Genomic DNA, 17,999 nt, shown 5'->3' on the forward strand with positions numbered 1-17,999 from the left:
GCTCAGGCTAAGAACTGAGTGCCAGTTCAGCAAAAAATACTGATAGAATATTAAAACTGCAAACTTTCACAAATGAGATTGCATATCTGTAATATTTCCCAATCCAGCTTACAGCCTTTAAAACAGATAGGAGGAAATACCTCAACCCTTAGTATGGAATAAAATATAGAGTGACAAACCTGAGAAAAAAGAAACCTTCCCCCACTTCCTACGAATTCAGCTCTTAGGACTGGCAGTCAGGCACATAAAATAATAAGCAGATTGGTTAAAATAAGCAAATAAGTGAGGAAGGAAAAATGGAGCCTCAAAGGCTGTTCTCCTCAACTCCAGTGCAGCCATCCATTCTTCAAAGGAGATTTATTATTTGGCTCAGAGAGAGAACACATCGGCCACAGCAGCAGGGCTCGCTGACACCTTTCTGAAAGTGACTTGGAAAACTCAATTTCCAACTCAAACAGCTGCCAGACAATAAAAGAAATATTATATTTTCCTAGCACTATTTTCTCTAAACTAGGAACTAGATACAGCTGTGTTTTCATTAATTCATGACTTTTTTTTTGGCCATGTAGAGAAAGTACTGCTAATTTAAAAGTGCAAATAGAATAAATCTATTCCTCTTTTATTGTTTTGAGTTTGTTAGGGTTTTTTTTCCAGATGATTAGCTTAATACAGACCAACTGAGATATGCCACTACTTTTTGATAAGTATCAGGCACGAACGTTTTGACACAGCTTTTCTAGAAACTGAATTAGCATGTAAAAAGGAACAGCAAGCAGTAGTGAATACTGACAGTCTGTTTGTTCTTAGTATTTCAAAAGCACTGATTGTTCATATCATCTACAACTGACCTTCACAGGCCATAGATTGTGGTAGGCAATCCTTGCCTATAAACATGAAGTGACATGTTTGTGTGATGTAGTCATACATTGTCTTCCTTAGAATATTTTCATTTTTCTCTTTCCTCCATTTAGTCTGTTGTTCATTCTAATAATGATCTCTCCATCTTCTCTTTCATTACCCATTGAAATCACCATGAAAGCCTCTAATACTTTAAAGTCAGTCTAGCCATATTTTCAAAACATTTACAGAAGCAGTACCTATTTCTATTCAACAATAGTAGAATTCTAAAATTCTCATTTCATTGATGAAAAAAAAAGTGATATTGTTGCCCTTTTAAGACTTTTCTTTCCACATTTTGCACTGCTTGTCATTTTTACAAAATTATTCTGATGGCCGTGGCATTTTCTTAAGGGCTAACACAGTAAAGTATATTTATTTCCCCATAACATAATAAGACAAATCAAATACATATATATTACTTCTTTACCAGTGTATCTTCATACTCTTTGACAGATGCATTTTTCAACTTTCCCTTAATGTCTAGTTTGCTATTGTATCTATTTTGCTCTTGTACACCGCTGCTTTTTGACCTTACACAGTTTGCTATTCCATTTCATGTCAGCATTAACCTTTATATTAAGTGACTACCAAACTACACTTTGCTGTCAATGGGTTATATTTCTGGAACATATTTTAAAACAATATTCACAATTCAAGCTAAGAAAAAGTGACAATAAATTAATATCAAGGACTCATAGGCTACTTTACAATATACTGAAATGAAGCTGAGTTATCCAGTCAGAGAGTTGAATTTGACAATGTCCACATATAACCTAGTATAAGTTTTCTTAAAGTTTATATAATCTAAGGTTTTGTCATCATCTTGAGATAGTAATGACCCTCAATTTATTTAAATGATCCTACAAGAGTCCCTCAAATATGCTGTAAGGGCTCCACAACACTAATTCTAAAGCTGAAAACATGACTGACTTCTCTCCTGACTTTTACAAATATGGTGCCAGCACGAGGTGGTTCAGGACACCAGACACCAGAACAGTGTGTCTGACACTAACTGGACCTCTGCATCAGGTGTTCTGCCTGTAATAATGCAAGTGGCTAAACTATCCTCAAGTGCTTCGTATTTGCCAGTGCAGAAAAGCACCCCAGCTGAGACGGAACAGTTTGACCAAGAACTCCCAGTCCAAGGAACCAACACAGATTTCCCCACATATCATAAACCACTTACTTATTGAAGTCAATGTGTTTTTTCCCTGTTTCAGTTGGTTCAAGATTTCACTATAGCTGTTTCCCACTGATCAAGAATTGTCTTTCCCTGGGAAGTCAGCATGGGAAGCAATGCAACTGTAAAACCACCACAAACACTTTCCCTTCACTGTCAGAAGGCAAAGGGACACTGATGGATCCTTTCCTATGCTGTTTGAATCTCACGACTCCAGTCTTGAAGACCTCTAAGGCCCTCCCAGGTGTTTGAGGAGTGACAGGTCCTGTCTTTTTGGACATGTTTGGGAACCACACAGAGCACACTGAATACACAGAATGAGGATTCAAAAAGTATTCATCCCTATGAACCCCAGCTCAATAATAAAATGTTGTATATATGCAAATACTTGCATCATTTCCTTCTCATTTAAAACACTGCTTCACACATGACCTGGAGTCCCCTACAAAGCAAAGTATGTCTTCTGAAGGAGGTCTTCAAGCCATCGAGTCTCTCTCGCTCTTGCCTCATCAAGCTTTTTCAAAATTTGTAGTTCTATAAATAGTCATATTTTATACTAATAGGTATTATACTGCAATAGTACGTTTTACATTGCAAGAAAAAATAATATAAAAATTATTATGGAACTTATGAAACAAGTCTCTAATCAGACATTTATCTGCATACATTATACGTATTTTTTTTCTTTAGCACTTAGAAAGCTAGTCTGCTCAGGGTAGTGCCCATCTTCTTTTGAGACAGGGTAGCATATTTAAATAAATAGTCACTGAATTGACTGTCTACTTTGTCAAAAGTTATTAAGTAGTATCTGTAAGGGGATGCCAATCAGTAAATTCACTGATATATGAGCAAAAGCTATCAGAGAAAGCAAATAATCTTCATTCCAAATAAAAGTATGGTTTTTTAAGCAAAGAAAATCCCATATATATATATAAAAAAAAGAGAGGGAAGTAAATACATACATGGAAAGATTCTCCAATTCTCAGTAAAATTTGATAATGATTGGCAGCAAATCTGTTTCTTTAGCCTGCCCAACAAAGCTGCAAGCCAACCTAGCATTTGGCAAATGAGTACACAAAGCCTGGGGTGAGAGCATAATACTTTATTAGGAGCTTCAGATTCTTGGTGTTGTTTTTGTTTTAATTCTCTGGAAGGCGACAGTTGGTTTGTGCAGTTATTTTAGCTCGGGGCAAAGACTCTGTCTGTTGCTCTTTATAAGTTCTGAGTTGGTAGGTTTGCTGAGGCTAATCTTTTCTCAAACCATCCTAGAATTTTCTGATTTAAACTACAATCTGTTCCACTAGACTCTTTAAACACTAAGAAGAATTCTTTTTTAAATAATTTCTTTTTGTATAAGCCCATATATCAAAAGACAATGTGAGTCATTATTGCTACTGTATTTATAAATAATACAGACTGTTTCAGTCTGTATCAAAGTCAATCAGTGTTATATATAATTGGTGGAACTCATTATTTTAAATCAAGCATGACAGTTTTACAATTGCAATATGTATTTAGTTTAAATTACAATTGCCCCAAAAGGAAACACGAATTCTTCAAATCAGTAGTGAAGCATCTAACTGCTGGTACACATCTCACAACTCAGCTAAAACAAACACCCTTTCAATAGATAAGATTTATTGTTTATGCCCCTTAAGTTTCAACATAATTTTTAAATATCTGGAAAATCCCTGCTAACAGTTTTACTTATAGTGCTACTTGCTATTTATCTTCTGAAACACTCTCCTTGGAATGTTCTTGAGTTTCATTTTTCCCTAAGTATAACAAGTCTGCCACCTAGTGCTTTATGGTACTTCTAGTACACATTTTACGGGATAATTTTTTACCATTTTTTGATGAAATATCTCATGTCCCTGAATGCATATACACAGATGCACGTTTGCCTACACACACTCAGCATGCTCAAAAATCACATTGTATCTTCTTGCTGACAAGGTTGCATTACATGTTTCAACAGTTATTAGCCCATTTTTGTACTTCCTGACTAACACACAATCATCTTGTAACTCTGTTCCTCTGCTGTAAGATCTGAAAGTCTCACAGAGATTGTAAAAGGAAAAACCTGCAAATTATTTAAAGAGCAAAAAAACCCCAAACACGTATCATGTCAGTTTAGTATGAAAACTATTAGGGAAGCCATTGCAGCTTTGACCCTATGCAGCTCTAAACAGTCTCCTTGGTAGGGAGTCCTGTTACAGCACTGAGGACATTCCACCTTGGAATGGGCTCTGAGCTAAATGCTGCTGAGATCACCTGCCTGGGATCCAGGAGCAACAACTCTTCAGCAGTGGTATCCTACATGGGACACAAAAGCTGGAGAACGATGGGGAAAAGGAAGCATAAAGATACCATTCACAAAAATAAATTTCCAAGCAATAGGGCCAAGTAGACCAAGATTTCTGCTCCTTCATTTTGCCAGACTACTGCAAGGCAGCTAGACCACAAAATAAAATTTGGCATAGTATTTATAGAGATTTCTTTAAACAGTTTTGATTCTCTTTTTTAATTGAATTACAACATTCATAACATAAGTACTACTAAAAATTGGATTATATTAAAACTTTGACTATGAACAAGCCCAGGAAAGAAAAAAAAAAAAAGTTCCAATAATAAGGAAAACTGTTGAGATGAACTATCAGACCATGTCAGTAGGTCAGATTAAGCCTAACCTGTATTTTGACAACATAAATAAGTCTGCATAATCTGATCCTTTTGCTCTGAGAAAGTATTGAGATGATATTTCGAAAAAGTCACTAGAAGTTTTCATAAATTATCATTTAATGATCTGTCCTCTATCAAATCATCTTTCTAGTTACTTCTACTGAAAAAAATGGCCAGAAAGTTAAAAAAATAATAACACCTCTAAAGGAGTAACACAGCTTTTAGTCCAAAGCCCAGATATCAAAAAGTAATAGTAGACCTCTTTTCTTAATTTCTAGCAAGGAAGATAAATTTTAAATAAAGCAGATAAAAGAAACCAGTGTTTGGTGTGGGTTTTTTTCAGGCACCACATACATTGCCTAACAATATAATTTAAAAATTTTCAATTACAATACAAATTTACTTTAAGAAATGTTAAAGACTATAAATAAGGACTAGCAGTGTCCTTTGCTTTTCTCTTTTTGAAATCCTGGTGTGTCAGCAGTAGTGGGGCTAATACAGCTTCAGGACTGGACTAGAATCCTTATGAGGCTCTTCAGCCAGAAGCAAAATTTCCTTCTTTGTCCCCAGCTTCCTGCACAGATACCAGATATTATCTTGAGAGTTTTTACTGAACGTACAGTCCATACTTCTTCACCAATTTTGCACATGAAAGTATCATTCTTCATCTTTGTGAGTTGCTGACATACTGAGGGAATTTCTTTATAGCTCATAATGCCATTGCTTTTTTTCTTGGTATAAATACAGACAGGATAGCAATATGATTTTATGGCTCAGTGTTTAGAATGGCATGGTAAAGCCATAAACCAATTATTCGGGTCAATCCCAAAAAGTTCTTGCAAAATATTTAGTAGATCACATATTTTTCCTGTGGTTTCCTTTAAGTAGAAGAAGAGCAGCTACTAAAATTTATCCAATGAAAATTTGAAAAAAAACCCCCTATGAATATTTTTTTCCCACTAGTTATTATGTTGGACACTTTTATATATAAACTAAGCTTAGAAATGTGTTCTCTGGTTTTCTATTTCCTCCTTGTGTGTCCATGAGATTGACTAGAAAAGCTCAGTGGTGCCTGTGTGCTGTGGTACGCCTGACCCTTAAAGCTTCTGCAGATAGACCTTCCATCTTCCTCCTTTGCTTGTTTCATCCCAGAAGAACACTTGAAAGAGTGGCTGATGAATCACTGTGTGAAGCCATCCACAAATGACATTTCATAAAACACTGAGTTAAGAGAAAAATTAGAAAGATTTGTGGAAGGAAACATCTTGAACCTAAGAAAACAATTACAATAAAATTTGTACATTCTTCCAGCCTTTTTAGGTACAGATATTCAGATTCCTCTTTTTTAAAGCCTGTAAATCCAACAAATATCTGCATCAGAGGCACATGATCAATAAATAGGTTTTAACTCTATAAAAAGCTACAAATCATTCAGTCCCTGCCTGTTTTAAATCTCTTCTCAAATGACCCATCCCTCCTGACCGCTATTAATTTCTGGATTCTCAAATCCTTCTCAAAGGTCAGGTTCTAATCCCTAAGAGTGGGTTGGGCTTGCACTGCAGCATGGAAAACTTTATAGTGTCATGCTGGATATATAATGCACTTCTGAATGCAAAAGACAAGCGGTACCTGATTTCTCCTTGAGTTCACAGATAGTCCCAGTCCCACAATGCTGTCCATCCAGCCCAAAGATGAGCACCAAATTATTTAAAATTCTTAATTTATTGCAATTTTATTGTATTCTGAAAACGTTCTGTCTGTGCATTGCTGAGAAAATCTTCTTGAATGCCTGAAAGCTCTAAAAATGTGCTGCCCTGTAACTCACTACTGCTGCCTATTTTAAAAGAAAAACCAGTCTGCAGGACCAAATGGAGAAGCTCTTTGTTCCCTCTCTTCACTGTTAATGGTGGCACTCAGAAATAAGCAAAAAAATGCTTCTAAACATTTTTTTAAGGATAAAAGGGAATAAGAAACTAAGTTATGCAAATTCATGTGCATTTTTTAAACTTCATTGTGTTAGTTAGGAATTTTCTTAGTAGAATGGGCAAATCTTGAGTGCTCAGCTCATATGGAAATTCTATCTACGCAGGCAAACAATACGATTAACACTCGTAGGACTGATTTGTCGTAAGCTTTTACGGTTCTGCATGCAGCAGTATTAGAATCAGTTGTACTTCTTGTTTGATATGTAGCGTTGGAATGGTGACACTCAAAATAATGTACACAAACCAGACATTTTGGAAAGCTTTTGACCCTAGAAATACAGCTATCTAAGAGAAGTTTGTTGTGGGAAGTATCATATCCTTTCAAAATAAGTGATTGTTAGCAAGCTTATAATTCAACCTCTGTATAGCAAGAAATCATGAATTCTAAATTTAAACTCTCATTTTCTCTAGAACATCGGTTTAACTATATCTGCATTTATGATTTAAAGCTTCGTGTGGGTATATAAACCAAGTCAAAATCACAGAAGTGGCATTTGTCCCAGTGATTCCTCCCAATCTGTCTAAAACCATCTGTTTTTGCTGCATGTTCCCTTGCACCCAGGAGCTCTGATTTCGACAGCGATGTATTTCCAATGCTGACGTGAGAGGAACTAATCCGGCCATTTGGATGCACACTTTACTATCTCGATGTCACTGTCATACATCACAGTGGCTGAGATACCAAAGAACAATAACAACAGCAAATACAAATGCATCACAACAAAATGGTATATTTATGGTGTGTGTACATGCATAAATCAGCTGCACAACCATCTCTGGCCTCCACTCAGAATTCATTTATATGGAATGAATCAGCTTCCGATCATTCACAGCAAGATTGGCTTCCAACAGAAAGGCCTACGGATACAGAGCCTCCATACCAGAAATACAGAGAGACACAGTCCAGAAGCAGACGTACTCAACCTACAAGAATAATTATACGGACAAAAAAACCCGTAGCTTCTTAAATCACAAAGCTTTCTTTTGCATTCATATTCTTTTTATTATGTATAAGAAAGCTTTCATAAGATTTCCTCAGATATTCCTAAACAATGGCACACTGAACACTTTTAGCTCAAGAAGTCCTTCCTCTCACAAAGTTCCTGAGCTGCAAATTGTTGGATGTGAAGAGAGAATTACTATCTTTGTCCCTGGCATTCATGTTCAGCCACCTCTGACAACAGGGTACTAGAATCTACAGATGATCATGCAGCTGCTCACATATTCTTATACATGCAGTATTTTTCTAACTTTTGTATCTACGAGGCTCATTCTCATTCTCTTACTCTCAGAGAAGTTTGTTCTCTCTGTTGTGCATTTTCAGTAATACAGTGAAGTCATGAAGAATAAAATAAAAACAATTTTACAGAAGCCATGAACGACGATTTCCACACAATCTGGATAATACACTACTGCAAGCCCTGCCTATGATGAATTTCCTACCCTATTTCTATTAGGTTTTGATAATTTAAAGTAGAAGAACGACTCATGTACAGTGCTGCCATGCTTTGAAATGCTATATGAGAATGAAATCTGATGTTTATCGAACTGTTCCTCTTATCTCTAGGATTTTATGGTGTTGCTGCTCTCTCTGTAGATCCTTTTGGCATGGTAGGTTAAGTCCCTGCAATGTTTCAGCATGTTCCCTCCTACATAAATCTCATTCTTTCTGACCATGTTAGACCCATCTGTAATTTTCCTGTGGTTTTGTTTGTGTTCAGATCACTTCTTTGATCACAACACAATCCATGTACAGCACAAATATTCTGCTTACTCTTCTACATCACTATGAAAGGAAACAAGTAAGGAAGAAACTAAAACAATCTGTGCTCTCCCACTGGTGAGCTCTATTTTTATCTACTATGTTAAATAGTCCAGTGATGCCAATACCAGTACCTACACCAACACCTGTCTGTTCCCACTTCCTAGGCTTGAGGATGGCAATGACAGGCAAGAGGGAGGAGAGGACCAGATAAGCTGGGCAGAGGTGGAAGATATGAAAACAGCTGAACTTTTCTAGGGCAGTGGATATTCACAGTATCACAAGTTGCATCAAGTTCCTCTAAGGCAACAAGCATCACTCAATCCACATTCTGCTGTTAAAGAGAAATCAAGGTCATCCATTATCACACAGAAGTTATCCATACACTCAGGATTGTAAGGAATTCTAAGGTTTTGCTTAGAAGGCCATTCCAATTTGGGGCAGTACTTACAGAAGTGAGAAAAAAAGAAAATTTAAATGCTTAAAACTGGTCATCTTGAAAATGGCTAAACTCAAGCATGGGACGAAAACCTTTCCTGCAGAAGATCCTAACCACAGAGCAAATCACTATCTGTATTCCTATTTTGTACCATTCACTGATTTTGATTCTAAGTAGTAGAAACATATGTGCCTAGAATTTTTATTTCTCATAATCTTATGCTGCTCATAAGTATATATAATTTATTTTTCCCCAGTATTTTCCTTCATTTTGAGCAACAACTATTCCTGTGTTGTAAAAAATGAGAATATTCTTCACTTCAAGAAGTGAAGAAACAATAGAAGTGTCTAAAGAAAAAGTTTCTAATAAGTAGTGAAATAAGCACAGAAAAAATACCATCCAAACGTCTGTCTTGTACAAAACTGAAACATTGTAATGCCATATTTTAAAATACTTATATAGATAAGAAATTGGAGCATCTCTTTGTGATGTAAATATTTTTTTAATATATGATTTAACAGGTAATGGACTGTGCTGATAAGCAATTGTCATTGAGATCTTAGGTCACTCAGTTATCCATAAATTAACAGATTATTTCCTACTGTGATGCACCATTCACTAAATATAAGAAATGTAGAATTCCATTATTTTTAATTAGCACATGTTTCCTGTTATCTCCAGATAAAATAACTCTGAAAACTGTTTATATGTGGTACGTAAGTGGTTGAAAGTATTAAATGAAAATTTAGCATTTCAAAACAACAAGATCTTTAAAATATTTTGAAATCTGACAGAAGACAAATACTAGTAGTGAGTTAAAGGTGAAAGGACATCTTGAATATAGTACAATTTGTCTCCAACATGATTTATAGACCCAGCCTGAAAAATGATAGCAAAAAAAATACAGTTTTTCATTGAGGTGCCCCAGGTCTACAAATCTCATTACTGTCATTTCTTTTCCATCTCTTAAATTTAATAAAATTTATTTTTAAAGGACAAATAAACATTGACATACATATCCAAAACAGCAGTATCATCAGAGCACAAACTTCTCATGTACTCATTATATTTCTTTAAACATAGAAAAAATATTATATAAAAAAAAATTATTCTTCTAAATACTGAAATTTCTGTTTTGAAATAAGAAGCATTTCTTATCAAAAGAAAAAAAACAACAAATGGAACCGATTTTATTGATCAACAGTATCTTTAGGACACAGCTCCAGGGAGAATTTTCAACTTAGTCTACAACATTTAAAATTCATGTTCTAGTTTAAAGTATTACATTTGAATTTAACTTGTCTGAGAGAAAAAAAAAAAAATCTAAACAACCCACACCAAATTTCTTTAATAGCTGGCAAGAGGAATAAATGTTTTAGGCCTAGAGATACGTCAGCATCCATAAGATAGTATGTGTCTATTTTATTCTGTAAAATGTACCTTGCAGATGCAAAGTATTTAGGGTGAGAAAGACAGATTAGTTAAGACAAGAAACATTACTTTATTAGGTAAATGATGCCTTAGAGATATTCTAAAGTAAAGCTTTTGTGCATGTTCTAAAAAGAAATGTTAAAAAGCAAGGCCAAAAATCAGAACAGATGTTATAAATATGTTCAGTGATATGTCTTTATGTATAAATTCAAGTTTGATGTAGGAATGATGTCAGAAACAATAGACAAATGGATCCAATTTTCTGACATTAAGATGGGATGTGCAAAAGTCACAAAAGGTAAAACAGTGTTCTCCAACATCCCATCTGTTTTTATGATGATTAAAATTACTATTTAACATTGATATTGGCACAGCAAAATTGGCACAGCTCACTAAGGGATTTCTGCACATGGGTAATAACCACTCTCATCCCTTCAGGTCTTTCCCTATGACTATCAAAACTGTAATGCTTTAAAGTAAATGTGCCAGAGGCACCTTTTCCACAACATTAAGAACATGGAGACAACACACAGTATCATTTTATGATATTGTGGAGAGCAGCTGTGTATCCTGTCCCTGGGAGGCGGACTGGATAAACCATTCATAATGTCCCCAGGGAATAGTGCTGTTTAGCTTATTTTCATTTCCCTACCACAGATTCTGTCTTTTAATCAAGGACACAATTTCTATTCCTTTCATTCACATATGCTGAGATACAGAGAATAACTCCATGCCTTGGTCAGTCCCTCTAAGCTAGCTGTAAGGAATCAACTTTTAGAAGACTTCAGTTTGTATTCCTGTGGACAAAGTAAGAGAAGCCCAACGGGGCATTTCATTTTCCAGTCAAAATATCAATGTGCTCAACTTCAGAATATCTCAAGAAAAATATTTTGGTCTTCCAACAAAATAAAATTATCACACAATTTGTAACCAACATTTTAGTATGTAACATTAAAAATACAAGTACTCACAGTAGCATGTTCCCCTAAGTGGATTTCCAAGATACCTATTTTCAGAGTCACAGCTGCAGGGGGAAAAAAAAGACAAAACCAAACGTTCCCATTAAACACTGTATAACTTTAATAAAAACGTACCTAAAATATTTATTCAAATAGCATGGGTTTCATTACTAGTAGCACAAATACATGCAAATAGAAAGTATTTTATACAGTTGTTAATAAGGATGTGGTACTTCCTGGAGACACCAGAGTGACCAGGCTCTTGAATAAGGAACTCCAGTCATATGCCTTAAGTCAGTGCCTATTGTAGGACTTAGCACAGGCATGTATGAACAAAGGAGAGCCAGGCAGCTGGATCCAAGCACTGAATCTCTTTATCCCTGTAACCTCAGTGATAGTTTCCTCCCTCATCTGGTTTTGATCTGGCCCTCCCCAAGATAACAGCTGAGCATCCACCAGAAGGATCACTGACTTGCATAAAGTGTCCCAAATATGTCCCCCTCCAACATATACAGCCCTGAAACACTACTAACTCTTCAAACAAAACCAAAAATAACACCATAATAACAGAGAAAAAAACCCCAACAACAAACCAATCCAAAGTATCCCCAAAGCATAAAACATTTAATATATTTCCACAGCACCACAGAGGACCTAGGGGGGATCCAGAGCTATGCTGTCTTTTCTAGAGAGGCTGCTCCTAAATTATGCAGCTGCAACTAGACCATGGAACCGGGCTCTGGGGCCAGGAATTGTAGCCAGGACTATGGCACACAAGTACAGCAGTGTCTCAGCTACTCAGCTCGATGAACTTCAGAAACAATTGCTCCCCTTCATCAACCACCCAGGGCACCAGTTGAAATTTAAATTGAATACAATACACTGATGCTGCTGACAAGATGTACACATGATAAAAGCTGAAGAAATAGCTTTCTTATTGATAAGATATATAGCTCTTTTCAGAGAGATGAAATATCCTACACAAATTCAGAGTGATCAAATTCAGTTATATAATATTACTCTAAAAACACCAAGTATCTCAATAGAAAATGATTAACCTGCTTTTGGTTTTCTTGGCTATTTCACAGAAGTCTCCAGCAAGATTATAGTTTTCTATTAAATATACAGAATGATTCATTAAACAAAGAGAAAGCTAATCCCTGCCTATTAAATTTCATATAAATATTTTCCCAGAGGAAATCTGAATCATTTAATATCTTGGACTACCTTTCCATTACTTTATTCTAAGAAACTTAATTTGCAAGGGGTTTTTTATGTTATTTTATTTTTGAGTAATATTAAAAATACCTTCCAAATTGGATGTCATATAATTCAACAAGTCGCAGACTGTACTGTAATGTTTGCATTTCTGCTGGTCTCCTCAATAGCTTCCAACTGGTGATTCTTAACGTGCTGATTTTTATTAATAAGCACATAATCTCCCTGACCCTTTGTAACACTGCCATAAAGAAAATAATCAACAGTAGCACTAAAATGGAAAAGTGGAAAAACAGATGTTCTAGATTCTGACCTTGCCCACTCCCGATCTCACATGAGCATGAGAATTCTTTGCAGGGTCAACTATAAAGAAATACAACACTTTTTGAAAATAATTATTTTAATAATGAATCTCCAAGAAATAGAAACAACCCTGTGCTTCAAGTGTAACTGTAGCACACAACTTATGGTCTTGTTCATAAAGACGCTCCAGCCCTACAATCCTTTCCACAGAATTTAAAAGAGAGTCTGATCCCGAAGTAAGTCTCTTGCATGTACTTGGAAAGGAGAAAACCATCTCAAGTAATAATATTGGTCTTCTTGACATAGGTTTTTTCTAAACATCACAAAACACTAACAAAATTCTTCAGAGAACAGCTTGCTACTCAAATAGATTAGGTTTCTAAAAATAGTTTAATGTCTGAAAGTGTCTTTAAGGTTTGGAATTCTGAAAGACAGCTAAGGGAAAAGGACCATTTTCGAATGAAGAGCTTAAAAGAATTTCCCTTTCTTGTATGTAAGATTGTCACATAAATGAGACACTATATTACACAGTAAATTACAACAACATGATAGAGAGGAACGTAAGAGGAGAAGAAGAATTGTTTCAGAGACAAAGTAGAATGTTAAATGCAGGCAGAATTCAGAATATGTTTGGGGTTTACACCTGAAGCCAAAAAAAAAAAAATGTATTAAAAAATAACTGCATTTAGAGTCCGAGGATGAAGGCAAGAAACTAAGAAACTTACCCTACTGCTCAGTGCTAACGGTACTGATCTATGGAAGAGCAATATCCAACTCTCAGTAACAATAAGTTGCACAACTTTCCATAGGGAGAAACTAAATAAGTTCTACTGAGAAGTCTTGGCCAGCTACACCACTCACCTGTGGTGATTTGACCCAGGGACTAAATGACTTTTTTTTTTTTTTTTTTAAATCTTGAAAATCTTTATGAAAAAAAGACACCTGTTTCCATATAGCTTCCCTTCTCCATTCAGCTGCACTTCTAATCAGATGAAACCATCTGCTGTGGATCAATAACTACTAGAACCCAGGGAATTCCCAAATCACATATACCCTTTTGGTATTTTTATTTCTATTTATATCACAGAAAAAAACCCCAAGCATGAATACATAAAATAAAAATATCTGTAAATTCCATCTAATGCATCACAGGTTTCACAATTTACAAGAACACACAAAAGAATGGTTAATACAAAAATTACTAGGTACAAAATATTTTGTAATGTACAAGTATTCATAAGTATTCATTTGAATCCAAATAATTACTAATTCCCTGACAATTATAGAAGTGACCTTCAAATGTCTTGAAAATAAAATGGCAATGTAATTTTAGAGCCAGGCATTTCAGTTGTTTCAGTATAACATATGATGAAATGATAAAATATGCATAATAAAAAAGAACAGTGAATTAAACCACAGCAAATTATTTTGATATATTATCATATATATTATATTCTCTGTGTTGGGAGCCTCATGGGAGTAACAGTACTCAAGGAGGTGGTAAACTTGGGTAAGGCATGTCTGACCTACTGGTCCTGGAAGGCCCAATGCCAGCCTGTGCTGTGTGCTGGTGTTATCCAAGAGAACCTTCCAGCTTGTCAGGAGAAGACACATGGCTGTGTTTGCACCCAAGAGAAAAGGTATCACGATATGGGAGGGAGGAGGTCCCTCTCTCCGGACAGAATCTGTACAGCACACTGGTGGAAAATCCATGCTGGGTCCATCCAGGGCTGCATGCACACAGCACCTGAAGTGGCATAAAATTCACCCACTATCGGTATTCTTTTTATGCCATCTTATTAAAACAGCTGGTTATTATGCCATTTTTTGCCAGACCTTTCATGCAGAACATTTTCATAATGTATATCAGGAATAACATGAGGTGAAGTTCTTACTAGTTAGGGAAGCCTGTTTCAATTCAAATGGAAGATACTATTTAAACACTCAGTTTTCAGTGGAGGGAAAAGATGAAACTAATAGGATTAAGGATACATCTAAAATTATTCACATGAGCAGGTATGCTGGGTTCTGATTAAATTTAGTTTTGCCTTTTAATCCTATCCTATTTTATTAACATACCTATTGCTCTGCATTAGTCACTGATTATGGTTCCAATTACAAAATTTCCTATTTGCTGAATTGCTTCCTTAAGAGCTTTACTCATTGTAGTAATTTTTGTACCTTCTCCTAAAACCAGCACACATTTGACCATATGTGAAGCATAATATATGCATCATATCTGAGAAATGGGAGCTACACTCATTATTTTACGTGCCACAGGGCTATGACCATTTGCCTTAAGTGGTAATAATGAATGAGCAGCTCCACTCTGGCATGACTCCAAAGACACAGCTCCCATTTACAAGGACAAATGGAGGAAAGCTCCTGCTAGGTTGTGTACAAGTTCTATGGTTTGTTCCAATATAAAAGTATTCAATTCATCAGGCTCACTGACCTTTGGATGGCCTGCTATTAACACTGATTCCCCAACCTCTCTCTCAATTATCCTTTCAAAACTGAACCATTTTCTTCCACTCTCTTTTTTTCTCTCCACATTTTCTGGAAGTTCAAAATAAAAGTTATTGACAAATGCATTAAAAAATAATTTTTCTCATGTCTACAACCAAGTGAGTGATAATTTCTTGCTTTCTCTTTCAATACAATAAATGTATGGAAATGAGTACATGTTTACAGTAAGATTTCCAGATTTGGATTTTTTTAGTGAATGAAACGCTCCTTTGTAAGATAGAGTTTATAAATAAACTTCTGTTGAAGCTTAGTAATGTGTATCGTCTTGTGCACTGTATCTGTATCTCGCAAACTTAAGAAAGCTAAGGAACTGGCAGAGGGGAACATATATATGTTTAATTTTATTGTGCTTACTGGTATGTCCCTGAAGGAAGGGTATACCTTCAGGCTTCTCACCTAAAGAAAACAATCAGTATAACACCAGCCTGGATCCACGGCTTTCTAGATGAGTGATTTGAACATGTGACAACCTTCTTATAACAATTCATCTAACCTTTGACAGTGAAGGCAGGACTTTCTGCATTTCTGCTGCCATCACTAATTGGTAAATCCTTTCAATTAAAAGTGAAGCAAAAATAGAGGAACATGGGAAAAGTAACCTAAGTACAGATGGACTTTCCTCCAACTGAGTTTGTTTATAATGCTAAACTCTCAGGGAAGGCAAAAATGTATGTCAGACCACTAACAGACAATATTATTTTATTCAACTGGTTTCCTGCTGAGACAGTTTTCTCTTGTTCTGGCCCATACTAAGGTTTGTCAACTATACAAAGTTATAGTATATTAGATAATACAGATATTTATGATCCTTACCTCATATTTTGTCCTTGCAAATTAACAGACCACTTTCATAGTGTGTGGAGAAGAGCTGTCACCTTTCTGATCTATAGCTGGTCATAAACAGGCCTGGGATTTTTGCCCAGGTTCTCAGCGTTTTATCTACAAGAGGTTCCTGATAAATTCAGACCAATGGACTGCTTTAGCAGAGGATCCCTGGTCCCTGACTGGTGACTTGTCCCAGCTTTTAGATGAGTAAGAATATCTTCTAGGACTACTGCTCAACTCTGTCCCAGCCTTAATTTCTCAGGCTGTTCCCAATCTAACCAGTGGTCTTGCTGCTGCTGTTCTCCATCACTGATTTCTGCCTCTGATCTCCTTGCCCCAATTACTGATCTTGCACAACAGGTTTCTGGTTTATTTATACTTTATTGAAAGTACTTATACTTTCCTAGTACTGCAGTGGTATGATGTTATAGGGGAGTGGGGTTGAATAGTGGAATGCTATCTAACATATAAAATTTGGTTATTTGAGGCACCTTGCAACTGAGGTTCAAACAGTGTTTGTAAGGCTAAACACAAGACTTCTCTGTCACATGCCTGTGACATCATAAAAGGACTATGAAGAATTACTACATACTACTATATATTACTGCATCCTGAGCATTAAAAGCATGCCCATGGTGATGTGACTGCAGCTTTTGCAGATACTTACGAGATAGTTAATGCACCTTTATTAATAATAATGTAGTAACACTGAGCTCAGTATGAGTATTTACACTGCTTCTTGATTACCCCTTCTTGAAAATCATGCAAGACTTCCTATTCTCAAAGTACCTTTCCAGCAATGAGAAAATAAGCTGAGGTATATGCTTAACTACAGTCAATAACTGGCTGTAATTCATAACATTTTGGAAGTGATCCCACAGAAACTGCAGATTTTCAGCTCAAGAGTGGTTACTCATGGATGAAAGCAATAACCCAAGAACAGCTGAGGTTGGCAACTAGTCCAGAACAAGGAGTGACCGATACCTGATGCCCTGATTCACACTTATGTGTGGTCAAGACTCAGGTCTTGCCTTAGGCCTGCTTGGCTTCAACACCTTTTACACAGAACTACCAAAGAACAACCACATCACCTAACCCTCAACAACAGACATGGTCAACAGCAATGAAAGTTAGTGACCTCACAACCAGCAGTTAAGCTACATCAGCCTGTGCCACATACTGCGAGTTCAAGAATGTTTAAAAGATTCAGAAGCAGCATCATTCTTCCACAGAAGTGCTAAGATTCAGATGCAATAATTGAGCGCAGATGCCATATTTAAGATCAGCAATGTTAATGACTGATTTGTGTTTTGTAGAGAATAGGTTTCATTGCTAATTATTATTGGATTTTTATCCTGTGATATAATATTTATTTTGCTGAAGTGAAAAACATGAAATACACGAACTAATAATCTGTAAATTCAAATATATCCCTCTGATAGTTAAGGGTCTACTTCTTAACTGCATTGACATCGTACTATGTACTATATTGTCCCAATGCTATCCACTGTCATGTCAGTCAGTCAGAGATCTCTCAGGTTTTTTGAGTTACAATAACGTATCTTTGGTTCTAATGTAAAAATTGGACATTTCCACTTCTCACACTGCCAAGATCCTTCCAGTCATGAGTAACTTCAGATATAAAGAATTATCAGCCTACCTTTTAAGATAATGATAACCTAAATGGGTAAAAGGTACTAGGATTTATGTTTCCAGTTAGGACTTTTTAATAATGTGGGGAAATGATTTATTTGTTTTTTCTTGTAAGTGCATATAACTATGTCTT

General features: G+C 35.9%; 1 protein-coding gene across 1 annotated transcript in view; it reads right to left on the minus strand.

Moving 5' to 3' along the window:
- The window catches only part of ATRNL1 (attractin like 1), a gene marked incomplete at its 5' end in the record, with an annotated part of 477,341 nt that overhangs the window by 295,279 nt on the left and 164,063 nt on the right, over positions 1 to 17,999 (minus strand). Inside the window, 1 exon segment of the mRNA XM_032694659.1 lies at positions 11,351 to 11,403. Coding sequence (XP_032550550.1) covers positions 11,351 to 11,403 — 53 coding nt within the window.

This window comes from Chiroxiphia lanceolata, chromosome 8 (genome assembly GCF_009829145.1).
Source record: "Chiroxiphia lanceolata isolate bChiLan1 chromosome 8, bChiLan1.pri, whole genome shotgun sequence".
NCBI classification, from domain to species: domain Eukaryota; kingdom Metazoa; phylum Chordata; class Aves; order Passeriformes; family Pipridae; genus Chiroxiphia; species Chiroxiphia lanceolata.